The sequence below is a fragment of the Phragmites australis genome, chromosome 8 (assembly GCF_958298935.1).
Source record: "Phragmites australis chromosome 8, lpPhrAust1.1, whole genome shotgun sequence".
Taxonomy (NCBI): Eukaryota; Viridiplantae; Streptophyta; class Magnoliopsida; order Poales; family Poaceae; genus Phragmites; species Phragmites australis.
The window spans coordinates 28,370,814-28,387,746 of record NC_084928.1 but is presented as its reverse complement, the minus strand read 5'-3'; the positions used below and the strand labels follow the sequence as shown (position 1 = coordinate 28,387,746).

General features: G+C 44.7%; 1 protein-coding gene and 1 pseudogene across 1 annotated transcript; one reads left to right on the top strand and one right to left on the bottom strand.

Annotated features, from left to right (window-relative positions):
* The first annotated feature begins 2,198 nt into the window (after positions 1–2,198).
* LOC133926921 (elongation factor 1-gamma 3-like) lies at positions 2,199–6,286 on the top strand. Its single transcript, XM_062373096.1, has 8 exons — positions 2,199–2,349; positions 2,501–2,570; positions 3,779–3,928; positions 3,994–4,054; positions 4,141–4,193; positions 4,263–4,364; positions 4,442–4,940; positions 5,777–6,286. Exons 2-8 carry the CDS (start codon positions 2,562–2,564, stop codon positions 6,154–6,156), a joined length of 1,254 nt encoding a protein of 417 aa, XP_062229080.1. The 5' UTR covers positions 2,199–2,349; positions 2,501–2,561; the 3' UTR covers positions 6,157–6,286.
* Positions 6,287–7,867: 1,581 nt separating this feature from the next.
* On the bottom strand, positions 7,868–12,161 carry LOC133926922 (uncharacterized; annotated as a pseudogene).
* Between the last annotated feature and the right edge of the window lie 4,772 nt (positions 12,162–16,933).

Below are 16,933 nucleotides of genomic sequence, written 5' to 3'. Positions count from 1 at the left end.
ACACATATATGGGGCGGCTAGGGTTTGGAAACCCTAGCTGCCTCCCAACCATTTCGAGTGGCAATTGGCAGTCCTCGGTGTCCATGCAGGGCGACACCGACAAGACGGTGTGCTCGCCGGTGCGAGACAACACCGGCGTGACTGATGCGGGGAGGGGGGGCACCGGCGGCCCGTGGTGGCCTGTAGAGCCCAGTGCCTGCACGACACTAGGTGGCGCCGCATGCTCAGGGCGGCGTCGATGGTGTGTGCTTCGGGCAGCGCAGTCAGGCACACGACGGGGCGATGGCCCGGTGGGGTCGCTTCGGGTAGCGCAAGTGCGTAGGCGGCTTCAAGGCAGCGGCGCATGGAGACGACCATAGCGGGCGCGGCACGACAGGGTGCCTCATCACCGCCAATAGTGCGGTGCAAGGCGTTAGGAAGCCATCGATAGCATGGCATTGAGCGAGCGGTAGGCTCAGGCAGCATCGCTTCGGGCGGTGCATGTGCGCAGGTGGTGTGACGTCCTGTGCTTCCATTGCGGCCCATCGGCCGGTGCTCTAGCGTGGATGCGGTTCTGGCGTAGCCAAGTGATAACAGCAAGCAACCCAGCGGTTCGGCATCAGGTGGCAGCGCGCGACGACGCCGTTTCAGGTGGCACAGAGGCGCGGCCTGGTCGGGTGCACAGGAGACTGCAGGCGGCCAATGCGGCACGTGGTGGCGCCGCCTTGGGCGGTATCATTTTCTTCTTTTTCTTTCTTCTAGATCTGTGACAGTGGCCATCGAGCCACCGCATACTATGCTTGAGGGCGGCCACCAGATTCTGCTAACGGCATGGTGACTGTGCGGCGAGCACTGGTGGGGAGGCTGTCCACTTGCATACCGGTGAGATGCCATGCATCCCCTTTTTTTTCTTTTCTTGTTTTTCTGATCTATGCAGAGAAGGTGGCCAACGGTACCAGCCGACGGTGAGGTGGTGGTTGCGAGCCCCACCAGATCGGATACGCAGAGTTCATGCGATTGACCATTGTTCATGCACATATGCTACTGTTCACATATTGTTCATGCTATTCATGCAGATGTACATATTTGAAGCAAAAGCAATAGTTACAAGAGCATGTACCAAATCGATCGTACCTTCCAATTTTTTAATAGATTCGTGCTGCGTAGGGTATATAGACCAGGTCATGACCTGTCTGCTTGATGACGATGTCGATGTAATGCAGATCGGTTGCAGACAGATTCATTCTGCTAGCTTGGCCTGCGGCAGAGCTTTGTGCTGATAGCGTGTTGAGAAACCGCTGCTACCAGATATAGTCCAGCGATCCCTCGAGAGAACAATTACAAAGGAAACACAATATAGGGGGAAAACTGCTTATTCTTTATTCATTTATGTTTTCAATGACGAGTTCTGCCCCGTATATATAGTGCCAAAAACCCTAAGATATATAATAGCTACAAAATTAAAAATATATAAAAATAGATAAAAAAAAATATAGAAAATAGATAAAAATAACTACAAAATTAAAACATATAGAATATAGAAAATAAGTGGGCCCATGCGTACTAGGTTAGATCATGCCTAACTGTGCCGTGCCCGTGCCGGCCCAACTCAGCAGGACCGTGCCTGCACGCCGTGCGCGCGCTCGACCCAGGCACAGCCCGTCTCAGCTCTGGCCGTGCCGTGTCTGGGCCATGTCTATAGTGTCGTGTCTCAGACCGATCCAGTAGGTACGACCTATTTAGATATCTTTAATATTAAAGAATAAAAGATCATTTCTGTGCTAGACTAGCCCATACACGACAAAAAAAAACCCTATTTTTCGTGCCGTGTCATGCCGCCTATTGTGCCTTGTAACGAAGCCTAACATGACCCATGATTCGTGCCGGACGGGTCCGGTTCTTTTGTGCTCGTGGCGTACCGTAACTGCTGTGCCATTGGCTGGTCCTAAATAGCATGGCCCGAGTCCAGCTCTAGTTGTGGTGCGTGTTAAAAAAAAGTTTTTTTAAAACATAGTCTCTTCCTTAATCCTGATGGACCCCGTAGCCTTTCTTGACGTCATAGCATTTTTCTACAGAAATTTGTGTCTTGGACCTGCGAGGACCTGGTCTTAATTGCAAAATAACACAGGGAAAGACCCATCAGGTCATCTCCAAACCAATCTCGTCCGTCCGCCCCGCCCCGCCTCGCCATCCGGAGGCCCGCCGCCTCAACCCTAGATACTACGCTCTCTTGCCACACCCCCCCTCCCCTCCCCTCCACTGCGCCGCCATAAATCCGCTGCTCTCTCCCTCCGTAAACCCCCCCTCCACTCAGGCGGTCTGCTGCTGCTGCTTCTTCGACCTCTGCTCGACGGACTAGACTCGCCTGACGTAACTGCCCTCTGAATCACTTCAAGTCTATCCACCTTCCTTTCCCTTGAATCACTTCTCGCCACGGATTTAATCATAATTATAGCTTCTCCTATCCGTTTCTTGACGGTCGTGCTCGATCTCACTTCTGTTTTGGCGATTTTTTTCGTAGTGTGTTCCGTGTGCAGATCTGAGTTTCCGATCGGGTGGTGAGGCTTGCGGCTCCCGTCGACATGGCGTTGGTGAGTTCCTTGCTCCTTCGGTTTCGTTCTTGCTGTTCCAGAGTAGTGGCTTTGTTGCTCATCACGCATCGGACTGCCTGTGAGGAGATACTGGTGCACGCGGGTGTTAGGCTTCTTCGGTATCGGATGATACGTGCCGTGCGCTTAGCTTGATCTTATGCGCAATGCGTGCTGTTGATTTGTGGCTGCGTCGCGCCTCTGTTGTATGGGATCCGCGAGTCATCGGTGTGGGGATTTGGGATGATTTGCTCAATGGTTCATACGAGTGGGGTATTAGGTTGTTTCGATCGTCGGTTTTGCGTTGGATCAGGCCTGTGTACGTCTTTAGGAATATATCACAGGCCTTTTCTAGTTCATTCAGTAGCACCAAATCCTTTTGCCTTCAGTAAGCCGAGCCGAGCAGATAGATCACCTGCTGGTACCCTGTGTTCATGCCGGTAGGTCCGGTACAGTTGTTTAAAATGTATTGGACTTGGTGGTATGATGCCCAATTCACATGACGACATTCAGAGTTGCTAGCTTACTAGTAGAGTAGTGGTTAAAGGCCTTTGACGCCATGGTGATAATCGTATTTTAGAGACTGCGCAAGGAAAGGAATGCAGGGTTCGTTAGGGCGTCCATCATGATGGAGGCATGGAGCCCAACTGGCAATGAGCATAACAGGGTAGTGCGAGTAGTAGAAGTTGGGAGGGGCAACTTGACTGAGTTGTGGACTTGTTGTCGAATTGATAAGTTAGCACTTAGCAGTCTTTAAGCAGTTTATTTTCTAGTAAACACTTAGTTTTTGCTGCATAATTTATCTTTTTTTTTCATTTCTTGCTATTTCCGCTTACCTTTACTTTATAGAATTGGTAAAGCATCTTTTTTTGCTGCGTGTTATAAAGAAAATGTTATCTACCACTTTATAGAATTGGTAAAGCATCTTTTTTTGCTGCGTGTTATAAAGAAAATGTTATCTATTACAAAATAGCTGTCATTAGCTTGTATGTGGCCATACTCGGTGGATTTTAGGAGCTGTCTTTTTTCCCTTTTCTAGCAAAACATGCTTGTATTGTGGGTTATGTTTATGTTTCTGCTTCATTCACTTCTACTAGATATTGGTGTAAATGTAATTATTTGGCTTGCATATGTACTTTTGAATTGCTATATGCATACATGATTTTCATTTGCTAATACAAAAATGTCTAATATATAATATTATTGCGTAGGTATTGCATTCTGGAGATGGAAACAAGAATGCCTTTAAGGCACTTATTGCTGCTGAATATAGTGGGGTCAAGGTTGAGTTGGTTAAGAATTTCGAGATGGGTGTTTCAAACAAAACCCCTGAATTCCTTAAGATGAACCCCCTTGGGAAGGTATACCACCTATTATTTATAAAATAGTTCTTTATAGTGGTTCAGGAACTAATTATTCTTCTCAGGTGCCTGTTCTGGAGACTCCTGATGGTGCTGTTTTTGAGAGCAATGCTATTGCACGCTATGGTATATATAACTCCACACCTTTTTATTCCGAAGCTTTCTTGAGTTTCTACTGATGATCACCCTGTCTCCTTTTTTTTTTTTGTAAGTTGCTCGCTTGAAGGATGACAACCCTCTTTTTGGATCTTCTCCGATTGAACAAGTGAGTGACTTATCAAATGGTAACATGGCTCAATAAGTTTTAGTGCTTATCCATTAATGGTTCTTGCAGGCCCATATTGAGCAGTGGATAGATTTCGCTGCTACAGAAGTTGATCCAGGTGTTGCATGGTGGTTGTACCCAAGGCTTGGCTATATTCCTTATGTTCATGTGGTAAGTTGTAGGATGGGTAACTTAGATCTCACATAATTGAGCATCAACTAGCTATAGTCTAATGCTTACCTGTGCAGACCGAGGAAACAGCTATTGCTTCTTTGAAGAGATCCTTTGGTGCTCTGAGCACACACCTTGCCTCAAACACATACCTTGTTGGGCATTCTGTCACTCTAGCTGACATTGTATTGACATGCAACCTCTACTATGGATTTGTGCGGATCTTGACCAAGAGTTTCACATCTGAGTTCCCTCATGTTGAGAGGTATTTCTGGACCATGGTTAACCAGCCTAACTTCAAGAAGGTCATGGGTGATGTCAAGCAGGCAGAGTCTGTACCTCCTGTTCAGAAAAAGGCCGCTCCTCCTAAGGAGCCAAAGGCAAAGGATGCCAAGAAAGAAGCCCTGAAGGAGGCCCCGAAGCCAAAGGTGGTTGAGGCACCAGAGGAAGAGGAGGCACCAAAGCCAAAGCCAAAGAATCCTCTTGACTTGCTGCCACCAAGCAAGATGATCCTTGATGAGTGGAAGAGGCTATACTCAAACACAAAGACCAACTTCCGGGAGGTTGCCATCAAAGGTATCATCTCCATTGTTTTAATGATATCAACCAAAGATTTTGTTATTTCCTTGCCATTGTTAACTGCGATATGCTGGAACTAGATGTATGGATTTTGTCATTTATCAATGTTACCTGGACACAAACTTGGGTGCCCTGTTCCGACTTGAATGCTTTCTTCCTGACAAAATTTGGTTGTGGCCTTGTATAATAATATTGGTTAGAATAGATGGTAATATAAATGTTACTAGTTGAGTCAACCATAGATAGCTACAAAATATTTATGCCAACCCAAATTAACCTAAAAACTAAGTGGATCTTATTTGAATATTTCCAATTGTACTTGATAGCCTCTCCAGTTCCAGTCTCCTGCTCATTCCTGCAACACCTTGACCCCAGGGTCCCTCAGCTAGCCTTGACATGCCCTCTCGATAGGCATGCCATCTCTTCTGAGGTCATAACATTTTATTTTCTATCCCCTCAATAAAGGTCAGCATTGCTCTCATTACCACTCCCTGGGAGAGCATTGCTGTATTTGCCTGGTTCTGTCTTCCTCTATGTCCCCGCTTACAATGTTTCTTAGAGCAATGGTGGCAGCATTTCCCCCCAATGGTGTGCATGTTTATGCCGTGTTACTTTTTGTAAATAGAGATTTGAAAATATCAAGACCTTTTTCTAGTTAACAACAGTTACATGGCATGTCAGTTCTAATCAGTGGAATACTATAGTACTATTCTAGTTTGCGACAGCAATTTATGATGATCTGAGTAAATTAGTCAAGATGAATGAGCTGGATTCCTTTCATTTTCCATACTTTCAAAATTTCAACCAAAACTTATATGCTATCAATGTTTCAGGTTTCTGGGACATGTATGACCCAGAGGGCTACTCTCTGTGGTTCTGTGACTACAAGTACAATGATGAGAACACCGTCTCATTTGTGACCATGAACAAGGTTGGTGGGTTCCTGCAGCGGATGGATCTGTGCCGCAAGTATGCCTTTGGCAAGATGCTTGTGATCGGCTCCGAGCCCCCTTTCAAGGTGAAGGGGCTCTGGCTGTTCCGTGGTCAGGATATCCCCAAGTTCGTCATGGATGAGGTCTACGACATGGAGCTCTACGAGTGGACCAAGGTTGACATCTCAGATGAGGGCCAGAAGGAGCGTGTCAACACCATGATCGAGGATCAGGAGCCCTTCGAGGGCGAGGCCTTGCTTGATGCGAAATGCTTCAAGTGAGTTTTCGTTTGTCCGGAGGCAGAACTATTTAGGCCTTGAATTGATGTTTATGGAAGAGTTTTCTTGTTACTTGTGTCTATGTTGACCTGATATACCCCGTAAACTGGTTGGAATTTGTGCTATTTTGAGATTTTTTGGCTATCTAAATCTTTCCAGTCTTAGCAATCCAAATCATGTTTTTTTCTGACTGACTGAAAGGTAGATTTGCAGACCAGGAAGTGCTCGTTTGTAACATGCAAGCACTTGCAAGACAGGGAGAGCCACTTGAAAAGACTATCAAAGGACTAAATAGCACGTCTTTAGCAGATTCAGTTTTAGTTCTGCTAGTGTTTAACATTCTTCGGTTGGAGCAATTCATGTGCTTTCATGATAACGTCTTTATGAAAACTGAAAACAATTCATGTGCTTTCATGATAATATCTTTGTGAACATGTTAAGCGCCACAATGTAGATGAAACTACGCTAGGGAAAGGAATAGCCATAACCATAGGGGAACATCACCAGCACCAATTAACATAAAACATCTGGTGTTATCACCTCTACCACCATGATGGGAACCATGGTACAAATTCTACAGAAGGAATACACCAAAAACAAAAGGTGAATTCCTACATGGTCACCCTGCTAGATGCTACTGTATGATGCTGCCTGTGTGGGTCCTAACACATCTCCTTACATTCTGTCACGTTCCCTACTATTAGCTGAACATATCTCCTTACATTCTGAATGATATCTTCATTCTGAATGCCGGCTCAGAGTTCTTGTGAGTCAGACTCAATAACATCGGAGTTGAATCCTTGTGCTATAGGAATTAGCATATGTCAGTGACTGCACGTTTTTGTTGAGGAACATGAAACGCCATTGAGCAGGATTAACTGTAAAGAATAGAAAAACTTCTCAATATAACTGTCGGAGGATGAACTCCACAAACAGGGGTCCGGAAAGACCCCTTTGAGATTTGGCTGGGAGAATGATTCTGAATCTACCTCGTACGTAAAATAAATAGGAGTAAATGAGATGCAGTGAGTTGGATGATCAGATGTAGGAGGAAATAAATGCTCTGAGAATTTGACATGTTCGGACCGCACAGAGCGTAATACCCTACTCCTGTGTGTATGCTATAAATGCTCTGAAAATACCTCTCCGAGGATCTCTTGTGTTACAAGGGTTTTTATCTAAGTCTAGAGCTTCGTGCTTCTTGTTCTTCGTCAACTTGTCTCGGTCCTGAAGAACTCCTTCTCGAAGAACTTGATCTCTGTTGAGCTCGATCTGAAGGACTCTATCTCCTTCTTCGGGGAGCCCGCCCCCCTTTTATACCCCGTCGGGACGGTTAGCATGCCCAGAAAAGATAGCGCGAGTTCCAAAGCGCCATAAATGGAAAGCAATTATCATGGACTGCAGTTTAATGTGACGGGGGGGGGGGCTGAAAACGCGCTCTCATCCGGTCTTGTCGTCATCATCCCGCTTTTCAGCGAGTGCTGCAGGGAGGGCCCACCGGGAAGCCACCGAGCAACCAAGCGTGCCCGCCCGGTCAGAGCGAGCCTGACACAGCAGAGCGGCAGGCGATATTCCTCGAGCCCTGCGACGTTATCCCGAGGTGCGCCGGATGAAGCGTGATGTGACCCACCGCATTAAATATCCCTACGCCTCCCTGCTAGGAAGTGGCAAGGGCTGACAGCAGGAGTGGGGGGAGCGGTTGGAAGTGACAGGCCACGCGCCCTCTTAAATGCAACATCGGGCCTTTCACCAGTTGACACCTCACTGTTGAGCCCTTGTGGGGACCACCAGCGAAGGGCTTCTCAGGTCCTCGGAGATCTGTGAGTGCTCGGGGACTACTGTACATAGCCCTGAGCACTCTCTCCCGGATATACCCTTTCTTGGTCCTCGGAGAACTCGGGTGCTCGGGGGCTACTGTTCATAGCTCCGAGCACTTTCTCCCAGAACTGTGTCTGCTCGGGTCATCGAGGAACTCGGGTGCTCGGGGACCACTGTTCATGGCCCCGAGCGCCCTCTTCTGGAACTTGTACTTCTCGGATCCTCGGGGAACTCGGGTCCTCGGGGACCACTGTTCATGACCTCGAGCACCCTCTCCCGGAATTTGTCTTCTTGGACCTCGGGGAAAAGTCCCCGAGAAAAGGCGCCACGTGGCACTCTGCTGTCCTGGTCTCGGGACTCGGGACCCCCGGTTCTATGTTACCGACAATAACACTTCATACTGGGCACATTCTAGCAGCCAACTAGGTTTGGTGAAGATTAGACAAAGGTGGACACAGGACAACTTGCAAACGCCACAAGTGTACTTCAGAGGACCAAAAGTCGAACAGCAATACAGTTAATATTTTTCTGACCTTTAGAAGGCATAGGAAAAGAAACCTAAAATAATGGGTCAATTAAATAAACAAAAACACATGAGCAACGCTTGGTTAAATCCTTTGATTTCTTCCTTACATGCCAGAAATGACTATAGCCACATTATTTAGAATGCAGTTTTGTAAAGCCCTGTTCACAGGTATCCCCAAATTGAGAGAGAGAGAGAGTTACTTCATGTGTACTAGAGGTTCAAAAGTCATATTTTGTCCGGCCACTCTTTAAGATTAGGCAAAGCGTATCAGACAACACAGAGGTTGACTTACAGAAATTCCATGCCTCAAGCATCAAACGCTTCCTTGAGCCTTTGAAATGGACAACCTGAAAATATTATGTCAAGAATTATTATGTGCATCATAGTTAATGAAAAACAAATACAAGGATGCTATGCAATGTGCATAATTAGTAAATTAACATGATCCTGTGAGAGCGGAGCACTGCCCAAAATTTGCAAGTGTAAAACCGACCTAGTGCTCATCAAAGGAAAGCATAGCGTATTGGTAACAAAAGGAACTATTACTAATTTACTATGCACATAACTATTGCAGTCTCAAGAAAGTAATTAAATCATAATGCCATAGATACATCAAAAAGAAAAATAGAAACCAATTTTCCTATTTTTCATACTCGTTTATATTAGAATCATGCGTAACAAAGAGCTTGCAAAGATACTATTTTCTATACATGTTTAACTAAAAATAATTTCCATGAAGAAAAAGAGAAGAAATTGGATCAAATAAGTTCCTTACAAGTAAGAAAAATGTTATACCTTAACATCCAAGGGCATACCATGAAACTGTCCAGCACCCTCAGGTGGAGTCCAGTTGTAAACAGCACAAGGAAAAAAGAGAACAGATGCTCCATTGACTTCACCGGTAAATGGCTGATGCTTAGAAAATTCTCCAAAAGCCGATGGTAGATGAGACTTTACAACCCATGCCAGGGTCAATTGATCACCAAGCATGTGGGAAGCTTTCATATATTTTAAGCTGTAAGCTTCAAGGATTTCTTTGAAGAATTCCGCAGCTCTGAAACATTACAAAGAGAGGTTATTTTAAGTACTGCCAACCTTTTATACTACAATCTCTTCAATTGTTGTCAACTTACTTAGAGATGCCATCTCTGGTTCCTCTTATCGCTACAAACCCAGAATTTAAAGGCTGACCTTTGTTATTACGAAAAGTAAGAGCCAGGTGACAATGGGGATATTTCTGGGATATTTCTTGAATATATGTCCAAGATCGTCAACCACAGCTATATCAGAATCAGTTAAAACAAAAGGATCAAACCCCTCCATCTCAAACTCCACAAGCTTTTGCTCCAGAAATGCCTGAATATGGGGTCAAAGATACATAAACACACAACTCTTTCAGTAGAAAATAATGCATAGATCACATAAGCAGTAGTTTTGAGGAAGCATATGCAGAACAAATAAGATATTTTATCGAGTGAAGCGTAGACTTACAATGTAGGACTTGATTCTTTGAAGCATCAAATTTCCTCAAGAATAGTTTCCTTCAATAGGCAATAGTGTAGCACTCCCTTGATTTATTGAAAACTTTGAATTAGGATCAGTTAATATGATCACTTTGCTTCCTGGCATTGATACCTGCAGAGTTCTACAGATAGGATCGGGTGTTAAACAACAAGAATTATTACTGTTGATGGAGATCATGTGGCACACTGTACTTTTTAAGGTTAAATTTAGATGCAAAATGGCTATTTGTTGTGGTGCATAGGTGATGGGATTGTAAACTCATTCGTATTTTCCAGAAAAGGTTACAATAGTGATGTCAGTACTTGCATTCATACAGTGTTCATTACATACCTCTGCTATATTCTTACCACCCCCCCCCCCCAAAAAAAAAAGGGACTGACCAAGAGTGAGAAAGTAGCAATCCGATTGTAAATCTAATAGATGGGTGTGGGGGGGGGGGGGTGCTATCCATGATCAATTATTTCACAACATGCAAAAATACTCAATTTGAAACATCTTAGTTGAAATAGTGGTTACCAGTATCACATGAACAAAAGAGAGGAAATAGAAATTCAACTGTAACTAATAGATGGAGCTATGGCGGAGGTTTTTGCTATCTATCATGCACAACATGCAAAAAATACATGATTTGAAACATCTCTGTTGAAGTATTTAACTATCGGTTATCAGTTATCCATTATCACACAAACGAAAGGAAAGGGAGGAGGTACCTGTATGAAACTGATGAAAGTGTTAAGAATGGCCATGGACCTTTCAATCTTGCCATATGAGTATCGTCCGACAGTTACAGTGTCTGATAGCACTTTGCCATCTACAGCTGGGTCAGAACTGCAGGTTGTGAATACCATAACAAAAGAAATATGTTCTCCACAATGATTTCCATCACTTGATATTCCAGTCCTATTCAGCGCTTTAAGTCCTGAGAAAAATGAGAAAAAACATCGTCAGTCACATGAAGCCAATCACTATGTGCTGTTGTTGCATACAGCATAGAGGTACTCACTGGAGATCGCTGGAAGCCAATCTACCACTATTAAACAAAGATTACAGAACATCATAGATAGGATTAAACAACTGTTGGAGATCTAAGGGCAACGGTAACATTCTAGATTTATCTGAAACATGGTGCTTAAAGGCAACACTACCTCTCCTTTATAATCTGCTATTTTTTTCCCAGTCAATGCATTAGAAATGTTTAATTTACTGCATCGGATGAACTGATCTCGTAAAATTGATGTTTGCTATCCTGGTTTTACCCTATACCCATCATAACCAAACAAGGTTCCAATTAGTTAGGCTCTAAATCTAGTTCAACATATAATTTTACAGTGGCAGAGCCATGTTGGAGAAAAAACCGTACAATTGTATCACCATCTTTTCTTGGGAACATAAATATTGTAGTGGAACATACTCAGCCCATTCTTAACTCAAGAAACCAGAATTTTTTTATACAAATTAGTGATGTTGGTACTCGTTTCCAAAGCATGAAAATCGCTGAATTAATTTGTTTAAGATGTTGGCTCTACTACAAGCCATCTATACTTTGACATTTTCAACTTTTGCTTGTTGGACAACCCGATGTTAAATCGTTACCCCTCATCAAGAAAATTCTAGCTCTAGCACAGTTATTTTGATAAGGGATTGCTTGGATAGCAGGGATTGGGCTCCAAATCCAAACAGCCCCTAGACCCAAGATTCAAACAGCCCCTATAGAGACCGCTAAACTCAGCACGAATGGAGCTTGCCTAAGCGAAAGAGGGGAAACCTTGGCACTGGAGGCGGTCCTGGCCGGCAGGCGGTCCGGCCGCTTCGGCGCTGCGGGAGGTGGCAGGCAAACGCTCCCCTCCGGCGCCCAGAGGAGCAGCCTGGACACTGGCACAGATTGGATCGTCAGGGACGGTCCCATTGCATCGTGCTTGCGGGAATTGAGGGGGGAGGGGTTCGTACAGGAGTAGATGAGCGGGACGAGGAGGAGGAGCGGGCGGAGGGGGACGGCGCGGATTCGGAGCCTCAGGGTCGCCATGGAAGCGGCGGAGGAGCAGCGGAGCGCCCCTTTTCTTCTCGTCGGCGGCGGCGCGGCAATGGATGAGCGCATTGCAGTTGGACGCCGTTGCTTCCGCGGAAATCGTATTTTTGTTGTGGATCCGGATCCCCTCACTGTGAAATCAATGTAGCAACTTCATTAGATTTTACTGTAGTGTAGTGTAGCATCAAGATTTTATCCGTCGCTTTATCATCCATAATTCAACGGTGCACAACAATTTAAAATCACCGTTGGATCGTAAAACAACGGATAAGATCTTAATGCTACAATACACTATAAACAGTAAAATCAGTTGTCGCGCTACCATATTTCTACGTTAGGATAATGTTCATCATCTCACATTTTATTTTTCTTCTGTAACTTCACACCCTAAAGTCAAGAGATCTGGATCCACATCAGAAGCCTTCATTTTCATTTCAGTCCCTGTAAACTGCGGAGTGTCCCACCAAAGCCCAATAGGTTCTACTCGTCTTATTTCAGTTCCCATGCCCTTGTCATTTCTGGTCTTATTTCAATCACCATCGCTAGGGAAGACACACTCACAATCATCACTGCTGAACCAAGAGTATGTAGAACCTGGCCAATCTACAAACCCATCAAGCTGAGTTTGCTTCTATCACTACTGTAGAACCCCTGCCAAGGTGCGGCATTCAGATCAGAGACTAGTGGCCCGTTCTGTTCCAATTTGTTGCCCGATGTCACACTTGTCAGGCAGCCTATTCTGGTTCCAATCGCGTTTGAGGAAAACACCCTTTGGCATCAGTAGGAGGCAATGGAATAGGTCAGTCAAATTGGAGTACTAGTAAAGGCACATTGGCCGGAGAGGATTCACGGTCCATCCCATTTCATTAAGGCCAAACATTTAGTCTGGTTGTCGGTCTAAAACTCCATTCGCTGCTAGTTTAGAGCCGACAGCGAGTAACGAGCAGTGATAGTCGAAGATTATCTCCGGCCTCCCTCCCCTCTCCTCCCTATCCTCCATCTCTCTGCCCTCTCTCTCTCCTTAATCTCTCCGTCTCTTTCCCCCTTAATACATGCATACAATGAGACATATATTTAATGTAAATCAATAATAAAGATATCTTCATTAATACATAGTAATTTATGTCATACAATGAAGGTGTTGGACATTGACAAACACACACATATACATAATAGTTCTTATAGATCACCCCAAAAAGTCGGTCGAGTTGAGCCAGTTCAGTATCCTTCTACCTCTCCCGCTTTATGGTGGCTGGGGAATGGTGCATGGACTGAGTTTATCGGCTTGGCTGGGTGCTGAATGTAACACCCTGATTTTTTTGATTTTGTAATTCCCTAAAACATTTCTAGAATTAAATAAGGGTTTAAATTAAATAGAATAGGTTAAAACCTATTTTTAAAATAAATTTACATAGGTTTTATCTTGGTTGAAGTGCATTCATGCTGAGAATAGAAGCATTAGAGTTTTATTGTGTGAAAAAGAAATTTTTGAAAACATCGAGGCACACCGTTTGAATTTTAGGAAAAGTTGAAAAATGCTTTCATAAAAATAAAATTTCATTTTCCTCCCTTGGGCTTAATCTCCCTTCCCTCTTCTCTTTTTCTCCTCTTCCTTCCGGCGGCCCACTCTTCTTTCCCTCCTAGGTTGAGCCCGTTTGTCTCCCCTCCTTCCCCTGCCTCCCACCTGGGCCATGCCTCGGCCCAGCAGGCAGCCTGCTCCTCCCCGCCTCTCTGCTAGTGCCCCAGCCGAAACCCACCTTCGAGTGCCCATCTCCCTCGCGCCAGCAAAGTCCAAGACGAGTATGACGCCGCTGCCGTTCACCGAGCCCGAATCCCAACAACTTCCAACCAAATCTGAGCTACTCTCCGCGTTTATCTATTCCTCACCTGTATAATCCCACACCCTCCTCCTTTGATCTGTTTTCCTCAAACTGAACTGCCCCGAGATTCGCTGTCACTTGCCATTGTTGCCATCATGCTGAGCTTCGCCGCACGTCACTCTCGCCGCCTCTCCGTCGCATCTGAGCGCATCTCTGGGACCGAGTGCTCGAGAGGAGTCAACGCCTCCGCTTCTTGTCACCTCTCCACCGCCAGAACGCCATCATCGATGAGGAACCGAGAACCAACATCGCCCTTCTCGCTGTCAGCCCATCTCGCCACCTACTAGAGCCACCCAACGCCCTAGGTGAGTTCGTTGTGCTCCCATCTCCGTGTTCCGCTGCTCGTCGATGTGATCCATGGCCGGCGACATTCTTTTCGTCGAGTTCTGACGAGATCGCCGATGTGCCCTCGCCGCTGGTCGGCTAAGCCCCTCCCGAGCATCTCATTCGTCCGATCTATGTCGAATGACCCAGATTAGATCTAGAATACCACTTCACCGCCCAATCGCTTCACGCCACATGTCCACTTCAAAATCCCAATTAACATCCACATCATCGCCATGTCATCGTCCACTTCATCAGCCACGTCAGCAAATGAGCCGACGTGTCAAGCCCGTCAGTAGCCCTTTTACCCAATCATTTCTCTATTTTTTAATTCAGAAAAGTGGAAATTTTGCACTTTAGCCCCTAATTTTTTCTGTAATTACCCAAAAGCCTCTATCTTTTTACATCTTAGTCCCTAAACTTTCTCATATTTGCAAATAGGTCCCTCTATTTTTACAAAAAGGCCCTTGCCTTTTCTGTTTAATTCAAAACAAGTCCTTTTCTTTTACAGATTTAACACTAAACTTGTTTTAGCGTAATTTTCTCATTTTAGCTCCGATTTAGACGATTCACACTTTCGTGTTCGTAGCAACATGTACTATCTTTTAGTACCTTTTTTATGAATGTTAGCTATTGTTTGGTGTACTGTTATTAGTTGCTTTTGTTGTGTGTTTTTTGGTGTATTTCGAGAGCAGACGAGAAGCAGTTCTAGAATCTTCAGGACCAAATCTTTGAAGAGACTGAGCAGCAAGTTGGAAGAGGCAAGTGTCCTTAAACATTTTGATCCTGTTTTTTTAAATATGTTCTTTATTTCAAACATGCATGCTATTGGTTATGTTGCAGTTATGTTGTTAGTTTGGTAATTGGTCAAGTGACCTAAGTGAGGACCGATTCGTGGAGTGACAACCCAAGAAGTATCGTACCAACCATGAGACGTGGTCTGTGACAGGCTTGGCCTATTAATTAGTGGATTCCATTGTTGTATGTGCCAAATAGTAAGAGTGGATGTGTGGGGATGGCTAAGGCTAAAACCATTTGGTTAGTTGTATGAGATGTGTAGCGGAAGGAAAGAGTGAAATGTTACTGAAGCTACAAGGCGCAAAAGGGGGCTTCTGGGTGACGTGAAAACCACTTTAACAGTGGTGAAACCTAACGGGCGTGTACATACTGGATGAAACTTTATAACAGCCTTGTAGTTATTTTTCAGGGGACACACCATGGGCATGTGTTAAGTGTTTCACAAAAATGGCAACAAGGAAAACACAACTCGTGCGGAAAGCTACACAACCTCTGTAGAGTGTAAAATCTGTGAGACTTGGATCCTCACATGATTCATTGGTTTGGATTAGTTGGTTTGGTTGGATGGTTCTTGTTACCTATGATGGGTATCAAGTCGGATGGTTTGGGAACCTGAAGTGGTTTTCAGGTAGTTGAAAAATATGTGGAGATGTTTCTAGGATATGGAAGTCTAGTGATGAATCACCTAGATAAATAGGATGCTTTTATAACTCTATGATAGCATAGTTGTCATTTATGCAAATTTAACCTGTTATAGCCTATTTCCTTTATTTAAGTTTGCATGTCATTCATTTCTCACACTTGCGGAGTAGGACATGTACTCACACTTTCTATTTCCATCCAAATGTACATCAAACGCTGACAATGAAGGAGAACCAAACTACTACATCGATGAAGATGAAGATTGCTAGGCTAGTGGACTCCTGGTTAATTGTCTGTGGAAGATGGGAACTTCACTGTATTTTTCTAGTGTGTTTTAGTTAAAGACCTTGAGGTTTTTCTATCTTATTTAAGTTAAACGTTGTAATAATAGCACTGTGTGTGATACACTGATGAAGTCAATGCATGTATGAAACTTGATCCTGACATATATGTGGTTTACATCTAGTTTTGCCTCTTTATAAAACAGAATATCATAGAGGTGGTATCAAAGCCGTGTTGATTGTAGGACGTAAGTCTAGTTAGAATGGTTGAGCCTTATGGATTATTTTGGTTAAGAAAACTATTTTTGAAAACTCTGCCTTGGCTTTTCTGTGCTTTTCTTGGTTTATTCTGTTTGAACCCTGTTACTGACATCTTCTTTCCCTTTCAAAATATTGTAGATAGCCCGTACCCGTCTAACTACACGCAATAGCACAGGTGGTCGTCTCCCTGCTCGACCGTTGACCCCGACCCGTGCTATGGCTTTTGCAAGACTGCAACCACCCCATGTTCAGCGTTGGAGCCGTGTCTACCACTCCGATGGACGCCATGCAGGATGGTTCCCCGCCAAACTTTGGGAGATACTTCATAGTCTGTGATCCAAGAAGGCACCTGAGTACGCAAGAGTAAAGACTGAGTACGCCGATGCTCCTCCTGAGTGAAAAGTCGAAATGGTGATCTACGGTTCCCTACCAGAGCGTGGAGCCTACAAAGTGACGAGCATCCACCATGGCATCGCACCAAAAGCTACCTTCGAGGCTAGAATCTGTGACGCCGCATGCCAAGACCTTCTGATCCTCTACCACCACCACAACGAAGAGCTGATCTTCACCCAGTTTCTTTACTACCCTCAGCGCATCAGTAGATTAACCAAAGTCACCGCTCCTCCTGTCCTCGTAGAAGGCACTACCAAACTTGGAGAGCAGACTGCCCTGGCATTGGAGCTGAGTCGTGAGCTGGACC

What these genes read in the sequence shown, in the direction of transcription:
- LOC133926921 (XM_062373096.1), top strand. An exon ending in CAATGCTATTGCACGCTATG is followed by an intron (nt 4,055 to 4,140) that starts GTATATATAACT and finishes TTTTTTTGTAAG; the next exon opens with TTGCTCGCTTGAAGGATGAC. An exon ending in CCGGGAGGTTGCCATCAAAG is followed by an intron (nt 4,941 to 5,776) that starts GTATCATCTCCA and finishes TCAATGTTTCAG; the next exon opens with GTTTCTGGGACATGTATGAC.